The sequence below is a fragment of the Apium graveolens genome, chromosome 1 (genome assembly GCF_009905375.1).
Source record: "Apium graveolens cultivar Ventura chromosome 1, ASM990537v1, whole genome shotgun sequence".
In the NCBI taxonomy this organism is placed as follows: domain Eukaryota; kingdom Viridiplantae; phylum Streptophyta; class Magnoliopsida; order Apiales; family Apiaceae; genus Apium; species Apium graveolens.
Window position 1 is genome coordinate 122,893,542 of NC_133647.1, and position 21,607 is coordinate 122,915,148.

General features: G+C 34.3%; 1 protein-coding gene and 1 long non-coding RNA gene across 6 annotated transcripts; both read right to left on the minus strand.

The window, feature by feature from the left end:
• Positions 1-8,004: 8,004 nt before the first annotated feature.
• Positions 8,005-10,428, minus strand: LOC141666604 (uncharacterized). The gene is made up of 4 exons (XR_012552297.1): positions 10,153-10,428; positions 9,883-9,933; positions 8,115-9,671; positions 8,005-8,019 (listed from the first exon to the last, which is right to left on the minus strand). It is a non-coding gene; the product is annotated as an uncharacterized LOC141666604 (long non-coding RNA).
• A 1,697-nt stretch (positions 10,429-12,125) lies between these two features.
• On the minus strand, positions 12,126-21,063 carry LOC141666605 (WAT1-related protein At1g25270-like). Of its 5 annotated transcripts, none has more exons than XM_074472721.1 (9): positions 20,698-20,782; positions 18,532-18,646; positions 17,772-17,885; positions 17,619-17,681; positions 14,575-14,691; positions 14,210-14,462; positions 13,127-13,285; positions 12,705-12,856; positions 12,126-12,598 (listed from the first exon to the last, which is right to left on the minus strand). In XM_074472721.1, exons 2-9 carry the CDS (start codon positions 18,621-18,623, stop codon positions 12,319-12,321), a joined length of 1,230 nt encoding a protein of 409 aa, XP_074328822.1. In that variant the 5' UTR covers positions 18,624-18,646; positions 20,698-20,782; the 3' UTR covers positions 12,126-12,318. The 5 variants fall into 5 exon arrangements, with proteins under 5 accessions (XP_074328822.1, XP_074328809.1, XP_074328816.1 ...); XM_074472715.1 differs by having other exon boundaries at positions 12,127-12,598; positions 18,532-18,652; positions 20,698-20,832; XM_074472708.1 differs by lacking the exon at positions 18,532-18,646 and having other exon boundaries at positions 17,772-17,929; positions 20,698-21,063.
• Positions 21,064-21,607: the final 544 nt, after the last annotated feature.

Consider the following 21,607-nt stretch of genomic DNA (forward strand, 5'->3'; position numbering starts at 1 on the left):
TTATTTAATGAATATTATTTGAATATTCATTTGAGGATCTATGACTCCGATTATGTGCTGTAATATATTCTTTATTTTATTAAAGATTAAGGTGTTAATAATCAAACTTATTTTCGATTATTCAAATAAAGATAATACTTTCATATAAGTATATCTTTGGTTATTTAATGTTTATTTCAAGTATAAGTTTTAATACTTCTACTTCAATTATTTTTATAAAGACTATTCTTTATGGGAATATTATTTAATTAATAATATTCAGATATTTTCTAATATTCTGGGGACTGATTTACTTCATTAAATCAGCCTTACTCCAAACACTCTTTAAAGTGTTTTCGAGTCTTCAAAATGATTTTTAAAAGTCAGAGCGGATCCCAAAACTCATTTTTATATTTAAGATCTTCCTTTTTAAAGGGGATTTAAATACTCGCTCAAAACCTGGGGAATCCGGCTCTGTGGTGTATTTAATATTCGCAACGAGGTTGCAGATTTGGTAAATGAATTGATTACTTGCCCAACGTTCGGGAAGTAAGCCCATCTCATTGAGTCGGCATAAGCGACAGGCCGGGGTACGGTCTATTATTGTGTAAGTGGCTGGGTGGCAGTCCATCAACGCGTGAGGGGCCGGGGTACGGTCTAGCGCGAGGTCCTAATGCGGCCAGGGTGATGACCGGTGAGGAATTCATCCATCTACAGTAGAAAAGGTTACTTATGGGTATCTTTGCCTGATCAGCAAGATATCTGGTTTATGCCAAAGGTTTTCTTTTCCTTCGAAATTTATTGGATATTGCAACTCTGTTCATACTTTACATAACAGAGGTTCCAGGAAATGTTTTAGAGATATATATATGTGGATATATATATATCGGGACTAAATAAAGTATCTCATAACTTTTTCATTCAATAATATTTCAAAGATTGAATCTATTCAAGTCTTAACTTGTGGTCTCATCTATGATATGTTTTTCTTAAAACTTATAATACTTTGAACGGTGGTAGTTCAAGTAGCTTTATAAATGATATAAGTGTGGTGAAGTATTGGTAACTTCATTCCTTGTTTTTACATTATATCTAGTAAGTAATTATCTTACACACGATAAAGATTCTAGTGAGTATCCATTTAGATACTTATATTATTGTTATCACTATGTATTATCTTGCGAGCTGTAAGGCTCACTCTTGCTTTATTTCTTCATCACACAACAACAGTTAGGAGAGATGGCCAGACTCCAGCAGACCCAGTGCAAGCGCGTGGGAAGCGCCCCGCGTCTTCCCGATGATGTTGTGGCTGCTATAGCTGCAGAGGTAGATCCATTGTAGTTCAGACCATCTACTTTTGAGAATCAAATTATGTATAATTATAACTTGTGGCAGATAATGGCAATTAACTGTAAATTATCAAGTAATCATTTTGGGTTGTAATAATTTTAAATTATGGATTCAAAGACTTGTACTTATTTCAATTTCATCTCTGAGACTATAACGGGTTGTGGTGTGTGTTAGTGTGGGGTCACAGCATGAGGTTATTTATTATTAATTAAGTGAAGTGATATTGTGGAAAGAAAGACCGTGACAACCCGGATCCCCGACCCCGGATCTGGGGGTGTTACAATATCCATCTTCTGATGATTATCTCCTGATAATATAAGTACTGATATCCTTAAGTCCTGACTTCCAGTAAGTAGTGATTTATCATGTTTAAGTAAGATCTGAAAACTAAACATAAATCATATTAGCCATGACATTATCAAATATATCTAACATATATAGCTCTTGATCAAACTGCACGGAAGAATTGTTGAGGGTTCCAACATTCTAAACTATAAATTATTCATTTAACTAATTAACAAACAAGAAATCAAAGGTCATCAACTGCCGAGGAATTTGCATGGCGCACCAGTACAGTTTTATAAGATACACACAATAACCTAGCAGCCTAAACTCCAATCCATCCAAGTAGAAATTCACAATATGCACTGTATAGTCATTTTATGTATTTGTTATCTCATGTTATTTATCATGTCATTTCTCAGAATGATGTACCAAAAGGACATCCTGGATTATCAAATATGTCCACTTCTATCTCATCGAAAGAGCAACATCATGAACAGTTTTCAGGTGTGTGTCTTTGTACATGTAAAAATATGCACAATTTTCGCTTCTTTAACATTTTTAGGAAGGTGATCACATTTAGAAATATACATTTATACTTGTTAAAGTAATGACTTCACAACAATGATGTCATGGCCATGACGTCACCACAACTTGGTCCCCAAGCTTGTTATTGTAGCGACACTGTAGCATCATTATAGCGTTACTTAGAAAACGTAGTGAGCAGGTAGTTATGTGTATATAATCGGTACTCTCTTATATAATTATTCAAGATGAATGTTTCATAGCAATATAAGAGTTGTTTGTTCTTCTCTTACATTGTTGTTCAGTTTCACTATCTTTGTCAAGCTCTCATTGCTTATACAGTATTTATAACTCATCTATGTTATCATATACACATACAAGCAGAGCATACCCACACAAATTCTATATGGTATCAGAGCTTTAAGCTCCTTACCTGCATCATTTCCGGACATTTCCAACTGGTTCGACAGTCATTTTGAGGAGCCAACTCTCTGCGAGATTTAATCAAACAGTTGGTGGGTTCTCCTCTGTAGTCAAGGTTCCTGGATTTATTCAATATAAAAGAACCCAAAAAACCTCGCAAGTGAAGTACTAAACTGATTATAAGCACACTCTGAGAAACATCAACCACCACAAACCACCAACGAGTTAACTCAGCGAGTTACGCTTTGACGAGTCGACTTAGCTAGTTACATTTTGACGAGCCAACTCAACGACTCACCAAACCAAAGTTTTGCTCTTGTTACAAGGGAGCACATCAACTCTGGCAAGCCTCTGTTCATCCTCCGACGAACCTCCGTCAAAAATTCCGGCATTTTTTTCTCTCCGGTCACAAGTGTTCGGGCCATCCTCTCGAGTTTTCAGGCTGAAGAGTCCTCCCTGGTTCTTTTCAGCCAAGTCATCATCATCTAGCCCGTGGTAACACTAAACTCAAATAATCAAATTTTATCAATTTATATCACATATATCTCTGTTGAAACACATATGCTTTATATTTGATACAGAGCTTGTAGTTTTATTTTTAAATTAAATTACAAATAAGTACCACATATATTAGCCCATTTTCAATACAGTCCCTGAATTTCTTGTTATTTATAAACCTATCCTTGTAATTTATAATAGTTACACTTTAAACCCAAAACCTATCATGAATAATGGTTATAGTTCGCCGATTCAAACAATTTTGAATGGCTCCAACTATTTAGCTTGGTCTCAAGCTATGAGAAGTTTTCTCAAAGGAAAAAGAATTTGGCGCTATGTAAATGGGGATTTTACTATTCCAAATAAAGAGAAGGATGAACTTGAATCAAAATTCAAAGATCGCATTGAAGAGTGGGATGTCAAAAATCATCAAGTTATTACCTTCTTTAGAAACTCTTCTATTTTTAAAATCAATTTGCAGTTTGGAAATTTTGAGACTGCAAAGGAAATTTGGGATTTGCTGGCATCTCGGTATACTACATCGGATCTTGCACATCAGTATCAGATCATGGGATCTCTGAGTAAATAGAAACAAGCATTTGGTCAATCGGTAGCTGATTTTCTATCTCAAATTCAAGCACTTTAGGATCAGTTAACACTATCTGGACCAAAAGGGTTACATACAAAGGATGCAGCACTTATCACTCTTACTGTGATCAACAACGGCTCATTCAATTCTTAATGGCTCTTACTCAAGATTTTGACCCAGTTAGAGTTGCTCTCCTCCACCGTGTTTCGCTGCCTACTCTGGAGAGTGCCTTAACTGAACTTATTTACGAGGAAACGCGACTTGGCATCGGTAAAATCAGTCCCACGATTGATAATGTCCTAGCAGTACCTCTAGCATCTACTTCTAACAAAATATTTTATAGGTTTTGTCGTCAAAATGGACATGTAACTAAGGATTGCGTTGCACTTAGCAATCACACAAGCCAACATTATCATCAAAAAGGACATTACTCCATTCAGTTTTGCAAGAAAAAATCATCATTCCGCCCAAACAAGTTCTCTCATTCTTCCGCTGCTGCAACCTCTGAATCTACATCAGAAACTGAACCAACCACATCTGCAAGCGAGCTTGAGTCCTTGCTCCGACAGGTTTTACTGAAAGCCAACTCTCCCTCCACTGCATTCTCTGTCACTTCAGGTATTTCTTGGTATTTTCATTCCGTATGTTGCAATCACATGACAAATAATCCATCCATATTTACCACGAAAACACAAAGTTTATACCTTCCAAATATTCAAACTGCCGATGAATCTATGATGAAAGTGGCACATATTGGAATTGTATCCACAGAAGATCTTTCACTTCCTAACACATACTTTGTTCCTAATCTTTAACTTAATCTTGCTTCTATTGTCCAATTATGTGATCTCGGTTTTGACATTATCTTTACCTCTTCTGGTTGTCATGTACAAGATCCTCAGTCTGGAAAAACTCTTAGGACAGGACGTAGATGTGGAAGGTTATTTGAGCTCACTTCACTCATCTTCCTACATCAATATCTCCCTCCACTAATATAGTTGGTTCTGTTTCATCTACAACCAGCATCTGGCATTCTTGGTTAGGACATCCTTCATCTTCTCGTTTACGTAGACTTGTTTTTAGTGGTCATCTAGGTTGTGTAAATGCAGACACTATTGATTGTGTGTCATGTAAGCTAAAAAAATAACATGTTCTTCCATTTCCTATTCACTATGAAAAATCATTAGCTATTTTTGATCTTATACATTCTGATATTCGGGGTCCCTCACCAACTCCCACTATGGGGGGTCTAGATATTATGTTATATTTGTTGATGATTTCTCTTAATACACTTGGATATACATTTTGAAAAGTCGATCGGAATTAGGAGAAACATATAAAAAATTTGCCACTATGATCGAGACTCAATTCAAAAAGAAAATCAAACTTTTTCGTGCCGATAATGCGAAAGAATACAAAAAGTCAGTTGTTATAAAATTTTTGGCATCATATGGCACTTTTGCACAAAGCTCGTGCCCTTACACATCACAACAAAATGGTCGTGCCGAACGAAAACATAGACACATTCTTGGTACAATTCGAGCTCTTCTCATTTCTTCTTCCTGTCCAGAATACTTTTGGGGTGAAGCTGCATTGACTGTTGTTCATACAATAAACATGATTCCCTCTCCAGTCATAGATTATGTGTATTTTTATGAAAAACTATATGAAGAACCACCTTTATATGATACTCTTAAGGTTTTCGGTTCCGCATGTTTTGTTCTTCTCTATCCACATGAAAGAACAAAACTAGAACCTCATGCACATCTTTATTGTTTTATTGGTTATGGTAGTTGTCAGAAAGGATATCGTTGTTGGGATCCTGTCTCTCAACGACTACGAGTCTCTCAAAATGTGATATTTTAGGAGCACAAAATGTTTGCATCCGTGTCAGATTTTAAAATTAACATGTCTTCTAGCATTTCTCACTTTACAGATCCTTTTGTTGATCTACATCCCAGTGATGAATGTCTAGACTCATCAACATCCTCAAACACTATCCCAACAGATCTCTCAAATGAGCTCATACAACCATCTTCATCTACTAATGTTCCTCCAACAGAAGTTCAGTCTGAGGATTCTAATGTTGAGCCTCTTATTCTACCATCACCTTCAGTTGAGCCTATTCTTCGTTCTACACGGGTAAGACAGCCTTCTATTCAACTTACTGATTATCATGTTTATTCTGCTATACAATCGTTACATGAGCCTCAAACATATAGAGAGGCTATTGTTAACCCTCTTTGGCAGAAAGCAATGGCGGATGAACTCCAAGCATTGGAGAAAACTCACACTTGGGATTTGGTGACTTTGCCTCCTGGAAAAACAATAGTGAGTTGTCGATGGATCTATAAAATCAAGACAAAATATGATGGCTCTATTGATCGATATAAAGCTCGTCTTATTGCTAGAGGTTTTACACAAAAATATGGTATTGTTTATAAGGAAACTTTTGCACCAGTTGCTCACCTCACATATGTTCGAAGTTTACTTGCGGTTGGAGCATCAAAATATTAGGATATGTGGTAAATGGATGTCAAGAATGCTTTTCTTAATGGAGACCTTCATGAGGAAGTTTACCTAAACCCTCCTCCAGGGTTCTTTCATTCTCCAAATCAAGTGCTCAAACTTAACAAGGTTCTTTATGGTCTTAAACAAGCACCACTAACATGATTTGAAAAATTTAGCAAAGTGGTTCAACAACTGGGATTCTCCTCCAGTCCATACTATCATGCTTCATTCATTCGACGATCTGAACGAGAAATTATGTTACTTCTTCTATATGTGGATGATATAATCATTACTGGAGATGATATCATTGGTATTTATGAACTAAAACAATTTATGAGTCAACAATTTGAAATGAAAGATCTTGGTTCATTAAGCTACTTCTTGGGTCTTGAGGTCTCATCGGTCCATAGTGGCTACACTCTCTCTCAAGTCAAGTACGCATCAGATATTTTGTTGAAATCTGGACTTAGTGACACAAAAATTGCATCTACTCCTTTAGAATACGAGGCAAAACTTAATGTTGAGGATGGGGAACTACTTCAAAATCCTACACTATATCGCCAGTTGGTTAGGAGTTTAATTTATCTCACTGTCACTCATCCAGATATTGATCATGTTGTTCACATTGTAAGTCAATTCATGACAGCTCCTCGCACTCCTCACTATACAGTTGTTCTTCACATACTTCGTTATATCAAGGGAACTATATTTCATGGACTACATTATTCATATAACTATTCTCTTGAGTTGCATGGATACTCTGATATTGATTGGGATGGTGATCCTACTACCAGATGTTCTACTACAGGATTTTGTTTCTTACTTGGTGACTCCCTCATTTCTTGGCGAAGTAAGAAACTATCATTTGCCTCCAAATCAAGTGCAAAGTCAGAATATCGAGCACTTGCAGACACCACACGGGAGTTAATTTGGCTACGATGGTTACTTGAAGATATGAGTGTGACGCACTCTCCAGCCACTCCTCTCTACTGTGATAGTAAAACTGCCATGGATATTACTCACAATGATGTCTTTCACGAGTGAACTAAACATATAGAGATTGATTGTCATTTCACACGTCAACAAGTTGCAAAAGGCACAGTTCATCTTCGTAGTGTCCCTAGCATAGACAATGCTGCAGATGCTTTTACAAAATATCATTCTCCTGGAAGTTTTCGTCATTATGTTTCCAAACTCAACTTGGTGTATAGACCATCTTGAGTTTGAGGGGGGTGTTAAAGTAATAACTTCACAGCAATGACGTCATGGCCATGACGTCACCACAACTTGGTCCCCAAGCTTGTTACTATAGCGACACTGTAGCATCACTGTAGCGTTACTGTAGAAAACGTAGTGAACAAGTAGTTATGTGTATATAATCAGTACTCTCTTATGTAATTATTCAAGCTGAATGTTTCATAGCAATACAAGAGTTATTTGTTCTTCTCTTCCATTGTTGTTCAGTTTCACTATCTTTGTCAAGCTCCCATTACTTATACAGTATTTATAACTCATTTATGTTATCATATGTTATCATATACACATACAAGCAGAGCATACCCACACAAATTCTACAATACTCACCAAATAAATTTATTGTGGTACGAGAAGACTACATCTTCGGTAACTTGCAAATTATAATTCCGTTACGCACTCCACAAATTGTACATCAGTGAGGCGTATAACGTCCCAACGCCAGATAAATTTTGTGACATAACTCCTGCTCTAATTGCTCGACACGTGCTTTCAGCTTCCACATGCCCCCTCCCATTTCCACCTCTCAAAAGTTGTGCAGATCCGCTAAAAGAGTTGCAGGAAGACGCCTGTTTGTATATTAGCTGGAACCATCAAGTAAAAATGATCTGCAAAGAAAATGAGAACAAGTAGGCTAGGAAATATTTGAGATGTAGAGGAGTTCTAATCTTTTTCTTGGATGAAAATCTAGTTCATGTCAAACCTGAGGAGCTTCACATACATTTCAGTCAGAATAGGCAGAACTGAAGTATAATTGTGTTGGCTGAATGTCGAACAATTGACCTTGAAATTTGCAAAGAGATTGTGTTATGTATATTAATTGAAATTCCCCAGAAAATGTTGTTTCTTGTTTTCTTATGCAACTGATTTGACCCGGCACTTCCACTGTTAGAGAATTCAAACGCCGAAATCGATACAGGAGGAAACAATTTCAAAAGCAAGAACCTTGCATAATGCGAGGTGTCTGTTACCAGAATATGAAATGGCAAGCAGCGATAAAAGTTGAGAAAAAATAAATCCACTTAGGGACTGTTGGGTCACAAGAAGAGGCTGCTCGACTATATGATAGGTGTTAACACTCAACTCTATTAGCTAGTATCATGGCTATATGTCAGCCTTATCCTCCTCTGCATTTGTTATAGTCGGAACCATAAACCTTTTTTAATAGTTTATTATCACAGTAGCTATACTTGCATCTTGGTATAAATGACATGTTCAAACTTTATGATCAAAATAAATGCAAGGTTTACTGTCTAACCTACATAAGTGCTTTGTTTGCCTTGCTAAAAAATTGCCTTCTTAAACAGAAGACCGGAAAAAGGAATATGCTAATAATTGGTACTCTTGTGTAATTTATTTTCTCCCTATATTTGTTAGTCTAAAAATTGATATATAATTTGGTAAATGTTTGTCTAAAAATTTATATACGCAGAGCTGCTTTTATGTGTGGAAGAGAACCTAACTTTGAGCTCTCTGAGGAGGATAAAGAAGAACTTAGGAACTTAGGATACTATAAGGGTCAAAATTTAAAATCTGTGTTTTAAATGTTGATTCCTAACTTCCTATCAAATGCAGAATTGCAGCAAAGAACTAGGATTAGTTCGACGCTAGATTAAGTCGTACCTTTTAACCCCTGTAGTATCGGTTTTCATACTCTTTAACCATTTTCCTTAGTACAAGACGTTTTTACCCTCCGATTTTGGCCGATATGTCATTTTATCTGCGAAAATGGCTAAAAAACGATATCTAAGTACTACAAGGGTTAAAAAAATGATTTCATAATTTTGGGATGATAGGTATAATAGTCCATATTTTAGGGGCTAAAAGGTCATTAAGCCTAATTTTAAGTCGGACTTTTCATTCGAGTATCATTCGAGTGCCTCTTCCCTTGTACATTTTATTCGGTGCCTCTTCTCTTGTACATTTTATTCGGTGCCTCTTCCCTTATGCATCTTGAGAAAGAAAAAAAATATATCTGTGCTTATAAGATTGTCAATTTAAAAGCAGAAATATCATATAAGATTCAAGAATACAATAGAGCTACCTAACAGAAATATTGCATAAGCTTTAACGATACAACATATTTGCATAACATAAGTTCCTTAACAGAAACATTGTATAAGCTTTAACATTACAACAGAGTTTAACAAAGACAACTTTCCGCGATTTCCTTTATTTATTGCCCTGACATATCTGCTGAAACACACGTTATCAGTCTTGATTTTCAGCAGCTAGTGTTGATTTTCATTAGCTATAACACCTGTTTGATTCACGGCACAAAAAACAGGAATTGAAGTTAACAAAAAGTTCACAATACTAAAGCATATAAACAGAAACTAGATCAATTAATTTAGCCAAATCTTCTATAAATCGACTTAAAAACATACTTATTTGTCTCCTATCTCATCTATATATCATATAAAAAATTTAAAATAATCAGAATCTTCAATGTTTATAGAGTACAATATTACCTGGACCGCATCTGATCCTGCATTTAGCTTCACAGTGTGACAATGCTCTCCCTGTAAAATTACAAGCAAAATATTTTTAATCAATATTCAATCAGATTCCTACCAATAAATAGAACTTAAAAAATCTTTTTTATACAGTGGGTTTAACTCATACTGCATATATTACCACCTTTTTTTGACAAAATTCGAACCCTCGGTAAACATCTCTCAACAAACCGGAAAGCTGGAGATATTTAGAAACAAATTGAAGGATAAGAAAGTAAAAATTACCATCGTTAGGAAAGACACAACCAGTGTAACAAGCATCAATGCAATCTTCAGGGCCAGACTCTACCAGCTTTATATTTGCAGAAAGCACAAACATGGCGATGACCAGAGCAGCTATCATTACTCTCTTCTCCATGTTTACAACTTATGTTTATACAAAGGTTGTGCATCTATATATACACAATAATTGCACTAGTTACAAGGATAGATCTGCTTGGTAGTGTAGTCAAGTGGATTTTGAATACAGAGACGTGTATGCATTGTTTATCACTTATACAACTAGCCCTTAATGTTGCAACATATTGCTGAAAGAGCCACCGCATGTGTTCTGTTCATTTGTTTCTCGCATAAAATTGGATAGAAAATAACATATATAAATTTTTGATTGAAATGAACCTTTACCGTAGCATTAATTAAAAATATTCCATCTAATTTATCATATAATTTTATGTAAAATTTTGTATCTATGGAATTAATATTTAGGAAAATATCGAGTAATTCTCATAGAGACGTCCTTACATTTTTGAAAGTTATAAAGGTACTTTCATAGATTTTTTAAAATGTTAATAAGAAAAAAAGAGAGGTAAAATTCGATTTTATTTTAAGGACTACACGTATTCTCCTAAGCACTCTTACTTTTACTCGTTTATGGTAATTAGAACGGTAACCTATGTAATTATGGCTGAGTTGAAGGACAGAAAAGATATATAAATTCCTTTTAAAAAGTAAGATATCTTCCAAAAACGGATGAACATTTAATAAGTTAGTTGCGTTCGCCTACTTTGTTTGAAGAGTGTCTTCCAAAGATTGGTCAAGTCCATTCCAACTTTGACTCATAATATGCACAACTTTATTTTACTTTTTGTGCTTGACCGTCTTGCTTAGACCTGACAATTTGGATAACCGGTTCGATTTCAGATTAGATCAATTTTGGATCAGATTTATTTTCGGATTGTGATATATTTGAAGATCATTCGGATCGGATCGGATCGGATCGGATCGGTTCGGATCGGATCGGATCGGATCGGATCGGGTCGGATGTGATTCGGTTCGGGCCTAATTCGGATTAAAATCGGATAAAATTCGGATTAAGATCGGATAAAATTCGGATTAAGATCAGATAAAATTCTGTTCAGATATTTTCGGATCATAACTTATTTATTTTTTCAATTTTGGAGATTTAAAAAATATATTTTTTATTTAATTTAGTATTTTTATTTTACTAAATATATTATTCGGTTTTAATCGGTTCCAAGTTATAATCGGATCTTGTATTTCGGATCATTTTCGGTTAAATTTTCGGTTCGGATATTTTTCGGATCGGTTTAAACCGGTTTTCGGATAATTATCGGATTGTATGATTCCGATCTCGGATCGGATCTCGGTTTCATGAATTTCGATTCGATTTTTCGGATCCAGACCCATTTTGCCAGGTCTAACTATGGTATATATAAAACAAAAAGTAATTCAAGAAAATAAAATAATGGTAAATGAAAATAGTGGGGAATTTAGCGGGTAGGAATGCGAATTAATATAAATTTTTGTAGTGAAAATGAAAAAGAGTGTGTGTATCTTTCCGCCCAGCTCAGAATCTTGATCGGAAAACCATTTCTCGATAACAAGAAAATATTTATAAATTTCTTTTTTAAAACTCTGTAATATACTCTTCGATCCCAATTTATCTGTACAGTTTAATTCTTATCAGTAATTTACGATACACTGACCGCATACCTTACAGTTTAATTCTTATCAGTAATTTACGATGTACTGACCGCATACCTCAGTTGATTATTTTTCAAATTTTCTTTTTGTGAATTAAAATTTAAGATTTGAATTTTTATTCAAAAAAAAAATTTGAAAAATATTTAACGGAACCAGTGGTCAATGCACCTTAAATTACGTCAAAAGTCAAACTGGGCAAGTAAATTGGAACTGAGGGAATAAATTTTTTTCCCTTTGCCCTTTTAAATTCTGTTTGTTAGTGATTGAATACTCTGTAGTAATATTCTGTTATGTTTTTTTGCACATAAACATAGAGTCTTTTTTGCTACATTTTATTTAGTGAAGCAAATTCTCAAAGTGCCACATTAATAACTACCTTATTTCAAGATATATTGTCTTAAAAACCCTGAAAATATAAACTCTTCCATCTTTCCATTTTTCATTAACTTACTTCTCTGCACTCCTGATCTCATCAGGATCTTCATCAGCATTTGCCTCTTCAGCTGAAGCACGGTACACAGTGATCTCGTCATATGCATTTTTCCTACAAAAAACACTCTTATCGGTTTTCACTGCTCCTGCCGATGAAGGAGTTAAGACGATATTAACAGCTTTTGATATATCTCCAGAGCTAGTTTCCAGTAAATGTGCTTTCGTCTTCATTTCCATCGCTTTACCCCAAAGAAGAAGATATAATCCACATATTATTGTTATTCCTCCAAGCACACTGCCACAATAGTTTTGCAAAAGAAATTATATATATTTAAATCAAACAATATCAATTCATTTGAAAAAGTTCCTGAGAAATTTTATAACATTTTGAATGCAGGTACCTTCCCACATACAAATTCTCGTTCAATACTAATGGTCCAGCTAGAGCAACAATCACAACCATCAAAGGGTTAAAAGCGGATACGAATAGAGGACCTCTCATGCGTACGGAGCATGCAACAAGTGTAAACATTACTCCTGTAGCAAAAACTCCCTGTACAGATGTCAAAATGTTACTTCATAACTTCATTGTTTTGACTGCCATTAATATGTGACATGAATTATAGGTAGAAGATGGTCCACAATTAAGTTGTTGGAACAACTCATCTGCTAATCAAAGTATGTCTTTATACTATTTTTACATGACCAGTAGCAGCAGGAAAACTTGATTTATACTAGCTTTCTGTAAATAATAGTAATAGAAAACAGAAATTGCTACATCATGTTGATTGTCGATCACAGATAAGACATTAACACAAATTACCGAATAAGTAACGGTGAGGAGTCTGATATTCCATCCTAACTTCCACTGGCTCCAGTCTCTTTGCATGCACAGGGAATATAGTGTGCATTGAATTGATGTCATTGTAATCATCAGGGCGGAACTGGAGTAGGGACAAGGGTAGTTCTCCGCAATTTTTGCCTGCCCCGTGAGTGTAATAAATAATCACCAAAAAATGAAAGAAGATAATGACACACAGCCATCTTGAAAGAACATACTAAATGATACATACATTACTTAACAGTTAATAATCAACATTTTTAACCCAAAAAATGCTACAAATGAAGTCCTATTTTATCTTAAAACAAAAAAGAAATTACCATCAAACTAAGAACCGAACCGAAATTCATTGAACCAAGATCCGAATTTATATGCGAATTAGATAATCCGATATTGATCCGAAATCCAATTAAATCCAATCCGAAAATAATCCGAACCAAAAATTTAACCAAAAATAATCCGAATTACAAGATCTGATTTTAACCGGAAACCGATCAAAACCGAATGATAAAATTATCTGAACATAATATGACTCGAAATATCATAATTTTAAAAATTAATGAATTGAAATTTAGTTTAGTTATAACTTTAAGGAGTCACAACCATATATCATATCCATTGACCTACTTTTAAGGCACTAAATTATCTATTCTTAGGCAAAATTTGTATTTAAACAATTTTTCATAAAAACTAACTTGAGTACTTAATCAAATATTTATACAATTTTTTATTTTAAAACTGATATGTTAGTAATACACATTTTATAAATTCTCATAAATTTTAAAAATGATTCAGTAATGATTCAAATAGATCTAATCGAATTTAATCCGATCTTAACCCGGATTTCATCCGATTTTTATCCGAGTTAAACCCAAACTGAACAAAATCTGATCCGATCCAAACTGTATCCAAATACATGATAACATAAGGCTGATCCAATCCTAGATTGATCTGAAACCGATCCGGTTATCCGAATTGACAGGTTTACTCTATTACATGCGAAGTTAACGTAATATCAGTGAACGACGTACATGAACATAAATGGTTGAAGAAAGTTGAAGATACCTGAAGATTAATCCAAAGGGCATAGCATGTAATACTACCTAGAGCGGAGAAAGCACCCAAAATCATATGGTGATGGGTTCCTACCCCGTGTCCACCATGATGATTGCCATTTTTTAGAGGGTCAAGATGGGTATTCGATCTAACTATATCTGGGCCTTTGTATAACGTAAGAAGCATCGCTCCAGCTAGACTCACTAGTGTTCCCATCACCTTTGCTTTTCCTGACGCTTTATCCCAGTTTAGTTTCTCCAGCCTATTTACAGGTAAATGGATCTCAAGCTAGATTGAATGTGGTTTATTAATTTTGTACTTTCAAGTTTCACCTATTGTTACGAGAACATAATGTAAACCGACAGTTAATGTACCTGAAGCAGAGAGCTAGGACAAAGGTAATGGCAGTAACCAGATTAGTAGTTGCAGTGACGAATGTTGCTGATGTCAAGACCAAACTCAAAATATACAAATTTTGAAACACTGATCCTCTGCAATTTTACAAAAATAGAAAGACAACATTAAATATAGCCAAATTAAGGCAATACTTTAAGTAATTAAAAAGGTATGAACTGAATATTTCAAGAAGATAATGGTCAATCAATACTTGGGGCAAAAACAAAAGATCACGAGCATGGGCAGACCGGACTCAATATGGAATTAGTGGTCTCTGAACTCTAAAATCAAACCATTTAGTTTGTATTCAAATCTTAGTTTGTATCACATTTTGTCTGCAGTTGCACTTTATTTTCTTTTGTAAGATTGTTAGTTCATTTAATTATTTAACAAATTAAAATTACAAAATTAATGTACACTGAATATTGATAATCAAGTTTGTGGGTAATTTAATTAGATACCAAATTAGTTGAAGATTCAAAATTAAATTATTAACAAAAAAATCCAATAATGATTAATGAAAATTTTGGGGAAAAAAATGGTATATAACCAATTAGTGAGGTTCGTTAAACTGTCCACGCCACACAAATTTCCCGCGCGGCACCACTCCACTATATGCCAGATTTTATCATTTTGCAAAACATTGTTAGGATATAGTGAACATTTGCTTCATGGAAAGACATGTCATGATGAGTCAACAGGATCGTGGTAAATTAAAAAGAATCTTTTTTCTGAAGAAAAGTCAATCAGCACATAAGCAGAAGGATAAAGAGAAAAATATATTCAATTTTATACACTAATAATATACTAATAAAATGAGGTAACATATTTTTTAATTAAACAAAAAAGAAACAGAGAAATTTAAGGATCACTAAAGTGTTTGATGGCACTGGCATAGACATGAACACCATACAACAACTTGACGAGATTTTGACAAGTTTAGACTGCCGGCACCACATTTATTTGGAGGTGGTGTTGTTGGTGCGGTTTGAGGCCTATGTGATGAGGTTGCAGTTGGAAAATTTGCTCAAACTGATGCAGTTTGGTTCACATAATTGGCCAAAATCTCTCTGCTCGCACCTCTAACATCCCTATTCAATACTAACTTGTACAAATTTAACAAATTTTGAGAAAACGATTAACAGAGGTAAGGAAGAGGAAGTGAAAGTAAATAGGAGACAAATAGTTTCCAGAATTGGCGTTTTTTGGTACTCTCCGGCACCTGGAATAGCCTCCATTTCCCCAAGAACACCAAGCCCTTTTGTGGTGGATACCAAACTCCCAATTTCTGAACTGTCAAAAGAGAGATAACTTGTGGGAATTGTGGTTGCTCGTATGACTACTGTAACCGCAACCTTGAAAGTCCCGATTTTTTTTACTAATATTATAGTTTTGGGACTTCTTAATCCAATAGAAGTTTAGAAATAATTATCTAGGAAGTGCATCTGTTACTCACCAGTTGCTAGGTCGTCATAATATCTTCCTCGTCATCTTGATTTAAAAGCACGCTTAACTCCTTTTGTTGGCAACGCTGGCCGACCACTTGTCGTCACATTTGACGTAAATGCTGCAATCCCTCTTTTGTTATAGTTCTCTATCAAATACCTGATTTCACTCTCGGGTTTTTCGACAGGTAAAAGGACTTCATTAATATTTGGATTATATTGGAATTGGGTTGGAGGTTCGAGAATTGACCACTAAGATTGGTATTAGAGCTGGTTGAATGTGACCTGGAGCAAGGTTGAGAACAAAAGGCTAGAAATATTTTACTAGGTTGGGCTTCCATTTGAAAAAGGAAAAAGAAGAAGGTAGTAGGTCAAGATTTAAAAGAGGAAAATGTAATGGGCTTAATTTTCCAGGTCCACTTATCAAGTCCAATCTTCTCTTCTACTTTTAGCACCAATTCCATAGTCCCAAATTCTGAAGGCCTGAAATCCTCATCTTAATCCCCATGTTTTTTCTTTGCCCATTAACCAGGTGGCCCATGAGATTATTATCATGAATCTTATCTGATAGATTTCCTTCTTTCAGACAAAAATTCCACATCAATCTCATTTTTGTAACCGTCGGTCATTGTTCAGTGCTTACACAAGGAACCTGAGTGCAGAGGTCGGAATTGTTGTATTATCAGATTTCGCAAATTTTAACAACCGCTCTTTCAGTTTCTTACAGGTATTAATTTAACGCATGCGGATCCAAATATTGTGCTTTTAGTTTGGTAGAACGAGATATACCACTTTGTGCAGAGTATCCACCCCCCTGGTTAGTTCCCCCGCCCTCCACTACCCCATCTCCCTCCTCAGTCTTCTTCAACCCCGTCTCCAAATCCCATGCTACTCAAGGCCCCCAAGTGGTTCTATATTTGGAAGTTGAATCCCTCTGGTTGCTCCTGCCTGTGTATAACTCATCTCTGTTATGCTTCTACATCTTTTCACTTCCAAAATAATAGTTTCACCTTTGGGAACCTGATTAAAGATGCACAATTATCCCTACATATTTACTTGCTAGACTATCCCCCTACACATATTCCTACCCCTAAAGTTTACTCTACCCAAATGACTCCTATTTAGAAAAATATTATTAATTTGGATTTTACTGTAGAGATTGAATTTACTAGAAATCAGATCAGTGGTATTTATTGTCAAGTATAGCTATTACTATGTAACAAAAATTGTTCGCTTGTGTGAATAGTGTGGCGTATCCCTTGCGTGTGTAGTGCTCGGGTGTGGGCATCGATAGCGGGAGGTGGCGAATCCACGTTTTTCAGCGACAAAAATCTATTATAAAGCTCATAAAAAGAAAAAGAGGACTATAATAAACAATTCAAAAAGTTGTACTCTATTTTCATATACAGCTGGCCCAACCATTTCTATTTATTGTGTTTGCTTCATCCTTCCTATTGCAACAAAACTCGACCGCCAACTTGTCATTAATACTTATTTTAAAATTTTTAAAGTGTATCATATCAATACATCGAATTAATATTAAAACTCACGCAAGACTGTAAATTGGTTACACGTACCCCAACAACGCAGATATAAAAGATTGCCAAATCACCATCCATGTCAATTTTGGCCTTTTGTTTCTGTAGAAGACTATATAATTCAGATCCATACATGCAAAGTATATACACGTGGGGGGGGGGGGAGAGAGAGAGAGAGAGAGAGAGAGAGACCTTTCAACAATGAGTGCAACAGGAATCATGAAAGCAGCAGCACATAAGAAGCGATAAGCAACCAAAATTCTCAAGTCCGAGCCATCATTTGCAGCCAATTTATACAGGACATTACTGCCACCAAGGATGCTTTCAGCAATTACCATTAGTATGGTGGGCTTCAATCCATGAACAATTTTACACATTTTCTTCGAATTTAGCGTCGTTTTGGTATATATATATATAAATGCGTATGCGGATACACTTCTTGCTTTCTCTCTCAAACCCCAATTAAACTTCTATAAACTAACAAAAGAGGATCTAAAAAGCAAGATGAAAAGTTGGACTTCTCACTTTTTTGTAGCAATAGAGTGCAAAAAGAATTAAATTGTGAAGTTAATCCCAGAAACGGTAATGTATGTGGACTATAAGGCATAATAGACCATTGCATAGAGTTGCATGTCATATAAGGGCCCCGCAAAATTCCTATTATATATAGATAGATATTTATAGATATTAATATATTTGGATAATATTAATATATTTGGATATCATTACTTTATTAAGGATCCCATTAAAAATATAAAAAATCTTCTAGAAATAGAATTAAATCTTACTTTATACCAAAAATATAATACATACTTTTTACGATTGAGGTGATCTACATATGGAATCGAACAAAAGACAAAATATGATTACTACTTTTTATGTTTTTAACTTCTACCTAATTTACAAGCAGATAACATAATACCACCGCAAATAAAAAAGACAACAGAAGTACCTGAAGCAAATAGCTACGAGAAACATAATGGCAGAAATCACATTAGTGACTGCAGATGCAAATGCTTCTGATATTAAAGCGGCATTCCACATAAAATATTTGAGCCAATGATTCTCTACAACTTACATAAAATAATACGAGCATATTATTAAATTTAGCCATAATATATGCAATAAATATAAACAATCAAATATTTTGTTAATGATTCACATATGAAAAACGATAAGGGTCAGATCTTGTATGTGCAGTGGGGGGGAATCTTGATGACATTAGCTACTGTTCACAATCTAATCCAAGTCCTCTTTTTTTCTTGCAATACTCCCACATAAAGAAGTTTGCGTTATATATATAGATTTCTATTCCACTAGAAATATCCTTATAATGAAAACTAGAAATTAAAATATAAAAAAAATTCTAAATCACGTTGAAATATAGCATATATGGTATGCAAATCGATCGTGGGGAGAAATAGAAAAATACAGTGAAGTCGGATTTTAAAAAAAGACTTATCGCTTGACGGGAAAAATCAAATTAAGAACGAAGGGGAAAAGCTGAGATTCTGTGTGGCAGAGTGTAGTTTAATTTTGTGTGCTGCATGTAAGGGGCCCATTAGATTAGATTAATGTAAGGGTATAGATTAGTTTTTATTTTTCATATTAAGCTTTACTTTCATTTGAACAAATGTCTATATAAATAAATATATATATATAAGTAATGTGAGTCAATCTTCGTGACGAATCATCTTAAACTAAAAAATGTAAAAACATGTAACATTTAATATATAAAATATATATATATAATCATCATTACATATATAAACATACGATGATTTGAAATAAAACTCAAATGTAAAATATTTATCTACAATACTGTATTGTTAAAGCCAGAAAATAAAAAAAGTGTCCTTTGGTATTTGGGTCGAGCATTTGGTTTTTATTGCGTCATTCAAGTTATTACGAGAAGATATTGTTTAATAAATCTTAATAATTATAATTAGTTATTATATAAGAACACAATTTAACACATGAGTTTGAAAACTTTTTAACTATGCTACTTGATCAAGTTGCGTCTGCACAAGATCTCCTCCCAATTTATAAATTCATTGATACGCCCTTATACCAACTCACATAAACTTCTTTTCTTTTCTTGAGTTGTATGGTGGATATACAAATGCGATGTTTGTCTAATTTAAAGGCTACAAAAATTTGACTAAACTTTAGTTTCATATACGGTTTTGCATCTTCCTAAATTAGGTGTATCGCCTTTGAGGAGTAGCATATAGGATTAAATTTTTTTATTTTTAAAAATAACTTATAATTGATAATTATAGTTCATTTTATTTGATTATACTTATTAATCTATGATCTATCTAAGTTTATTTTAGATATTGTTATATCTCAAGTTTAAATTCATTAAAATCCAACTACTATACTAATCTATGCTAAAACCATTAAATATTTAATATAAGTTATTATAGTATTTTAATTTAATTTATATATTGAATTTATATATTAACCCCGAAGGAATTGCAATTACATTAATGCTCATTCAAAAATTATTAAGTTCGAGCCTTTCACGAAATTTAGACGTGCAACTTTAAAGCCTATAAATATTTTAGCAAAATTTGATGATGAAAATCTATATTCAAAATTAATAAGAATAAAATATTGTAGGCTAAGCCTTGCAAAGAGTTCGTGTGTTCGATTTTAGTAGTAATTCTAGTTTACTGTATTGTAGGGTGCTTAACTTTATCGCTTCATTGAAGATGTTTGGTCTTCAGGTGCATTACAAGCATAAGGAGTACCTAAATGGCTTAAGGTCTAAGGAGCACAGTTGTTGCCTTGTTGGCATTATTATAGAATATTACATTCGAGGCCCTATGCAATTTATATACCGAGTACTGAACATATTTGCGTACTCGTGCACTAGGATGAAGCAGGTTCAAGAGATACAGTGTCTGGTATGAATTTTCAGACTTGAAGTTGCTTAAAACGATGCTTACATTAGATTGGGAAGTAACAAACTAAGGTTTTAAACCTAAAAGTATTCATTGTTTGTGTAACAATGAACAAGCATATTAACAATTTTAACAAATGTAACCGAATATTTATAGAAATTGAACTTCCTAATTCATTGTAACTAATAATAATGGCAAGAACTTATTACCCAAAGCAAGAGGAGGAACATGGATCTAGTAAATGCGTTTATTGAGAAGCCGCGAGCACGCATATCTTTTACGAGTACACCTGCTTTGATGGTGGAAACAGCCGCAAATAAGTGTGTTCTATTTGGCATGCAACCAGTAGCTTCCATTCCCACTCATAGTTAGTTGGAGCAATTTATCAAACACAAGACGTGCATTTCAAGGGGTTTGGTCCATGTGCATTATATTTTGGAACATAATTTATTTCCATTAAATTACTATGAATTGTCTTAATAACAATGATGTTACTGAAAAAACAGAAAAGTAATACATATCCTGACCAGAGATGCACCAGAGGCCCGTGAGATGCACAAAAGGTCTACGGGCCTGGATTCTCACCGGGAACCGGATTTTTCGGATTTTAATTTTGACCGAGTGGGGCTTTGTGAAATAATCAGAGCCCGTTTGGGCCCTCGAGGCTAACTTAATTGGGCTTTTTTCGGGCCGGATCATATCGGGGTCGGACTTTTTTAATTTAAATCGAATCGAGTTTTTTTTAGAGATTTCAAAAACTATATATGTTAACTAGATCATCGTAACAATGTATTAGGAGAACATTAGTTCGTTGAAAATATTTAAGTTTGACAAAAAATAAATATGTTTATAGAAAATATGTTTTATCAAGGTTATCCAAATATATATAGTTACTTACTATATCTTCTTTCATTATTTTTACAATAAATTATATAATTAATATTATTAATCACGAATATGTAAATACATACGTGTTTAAAGTATTATCTATATTTATAGTAAATATAAATTCATAAATATATAAGAAAATATATTTGAGTAATCAAATTTTAACTGGGTTTATCGGGTTTTTAATCGGGTCGGTCCAAAGATCGGGTCAGGCCGAAACCCGGGCTTTTA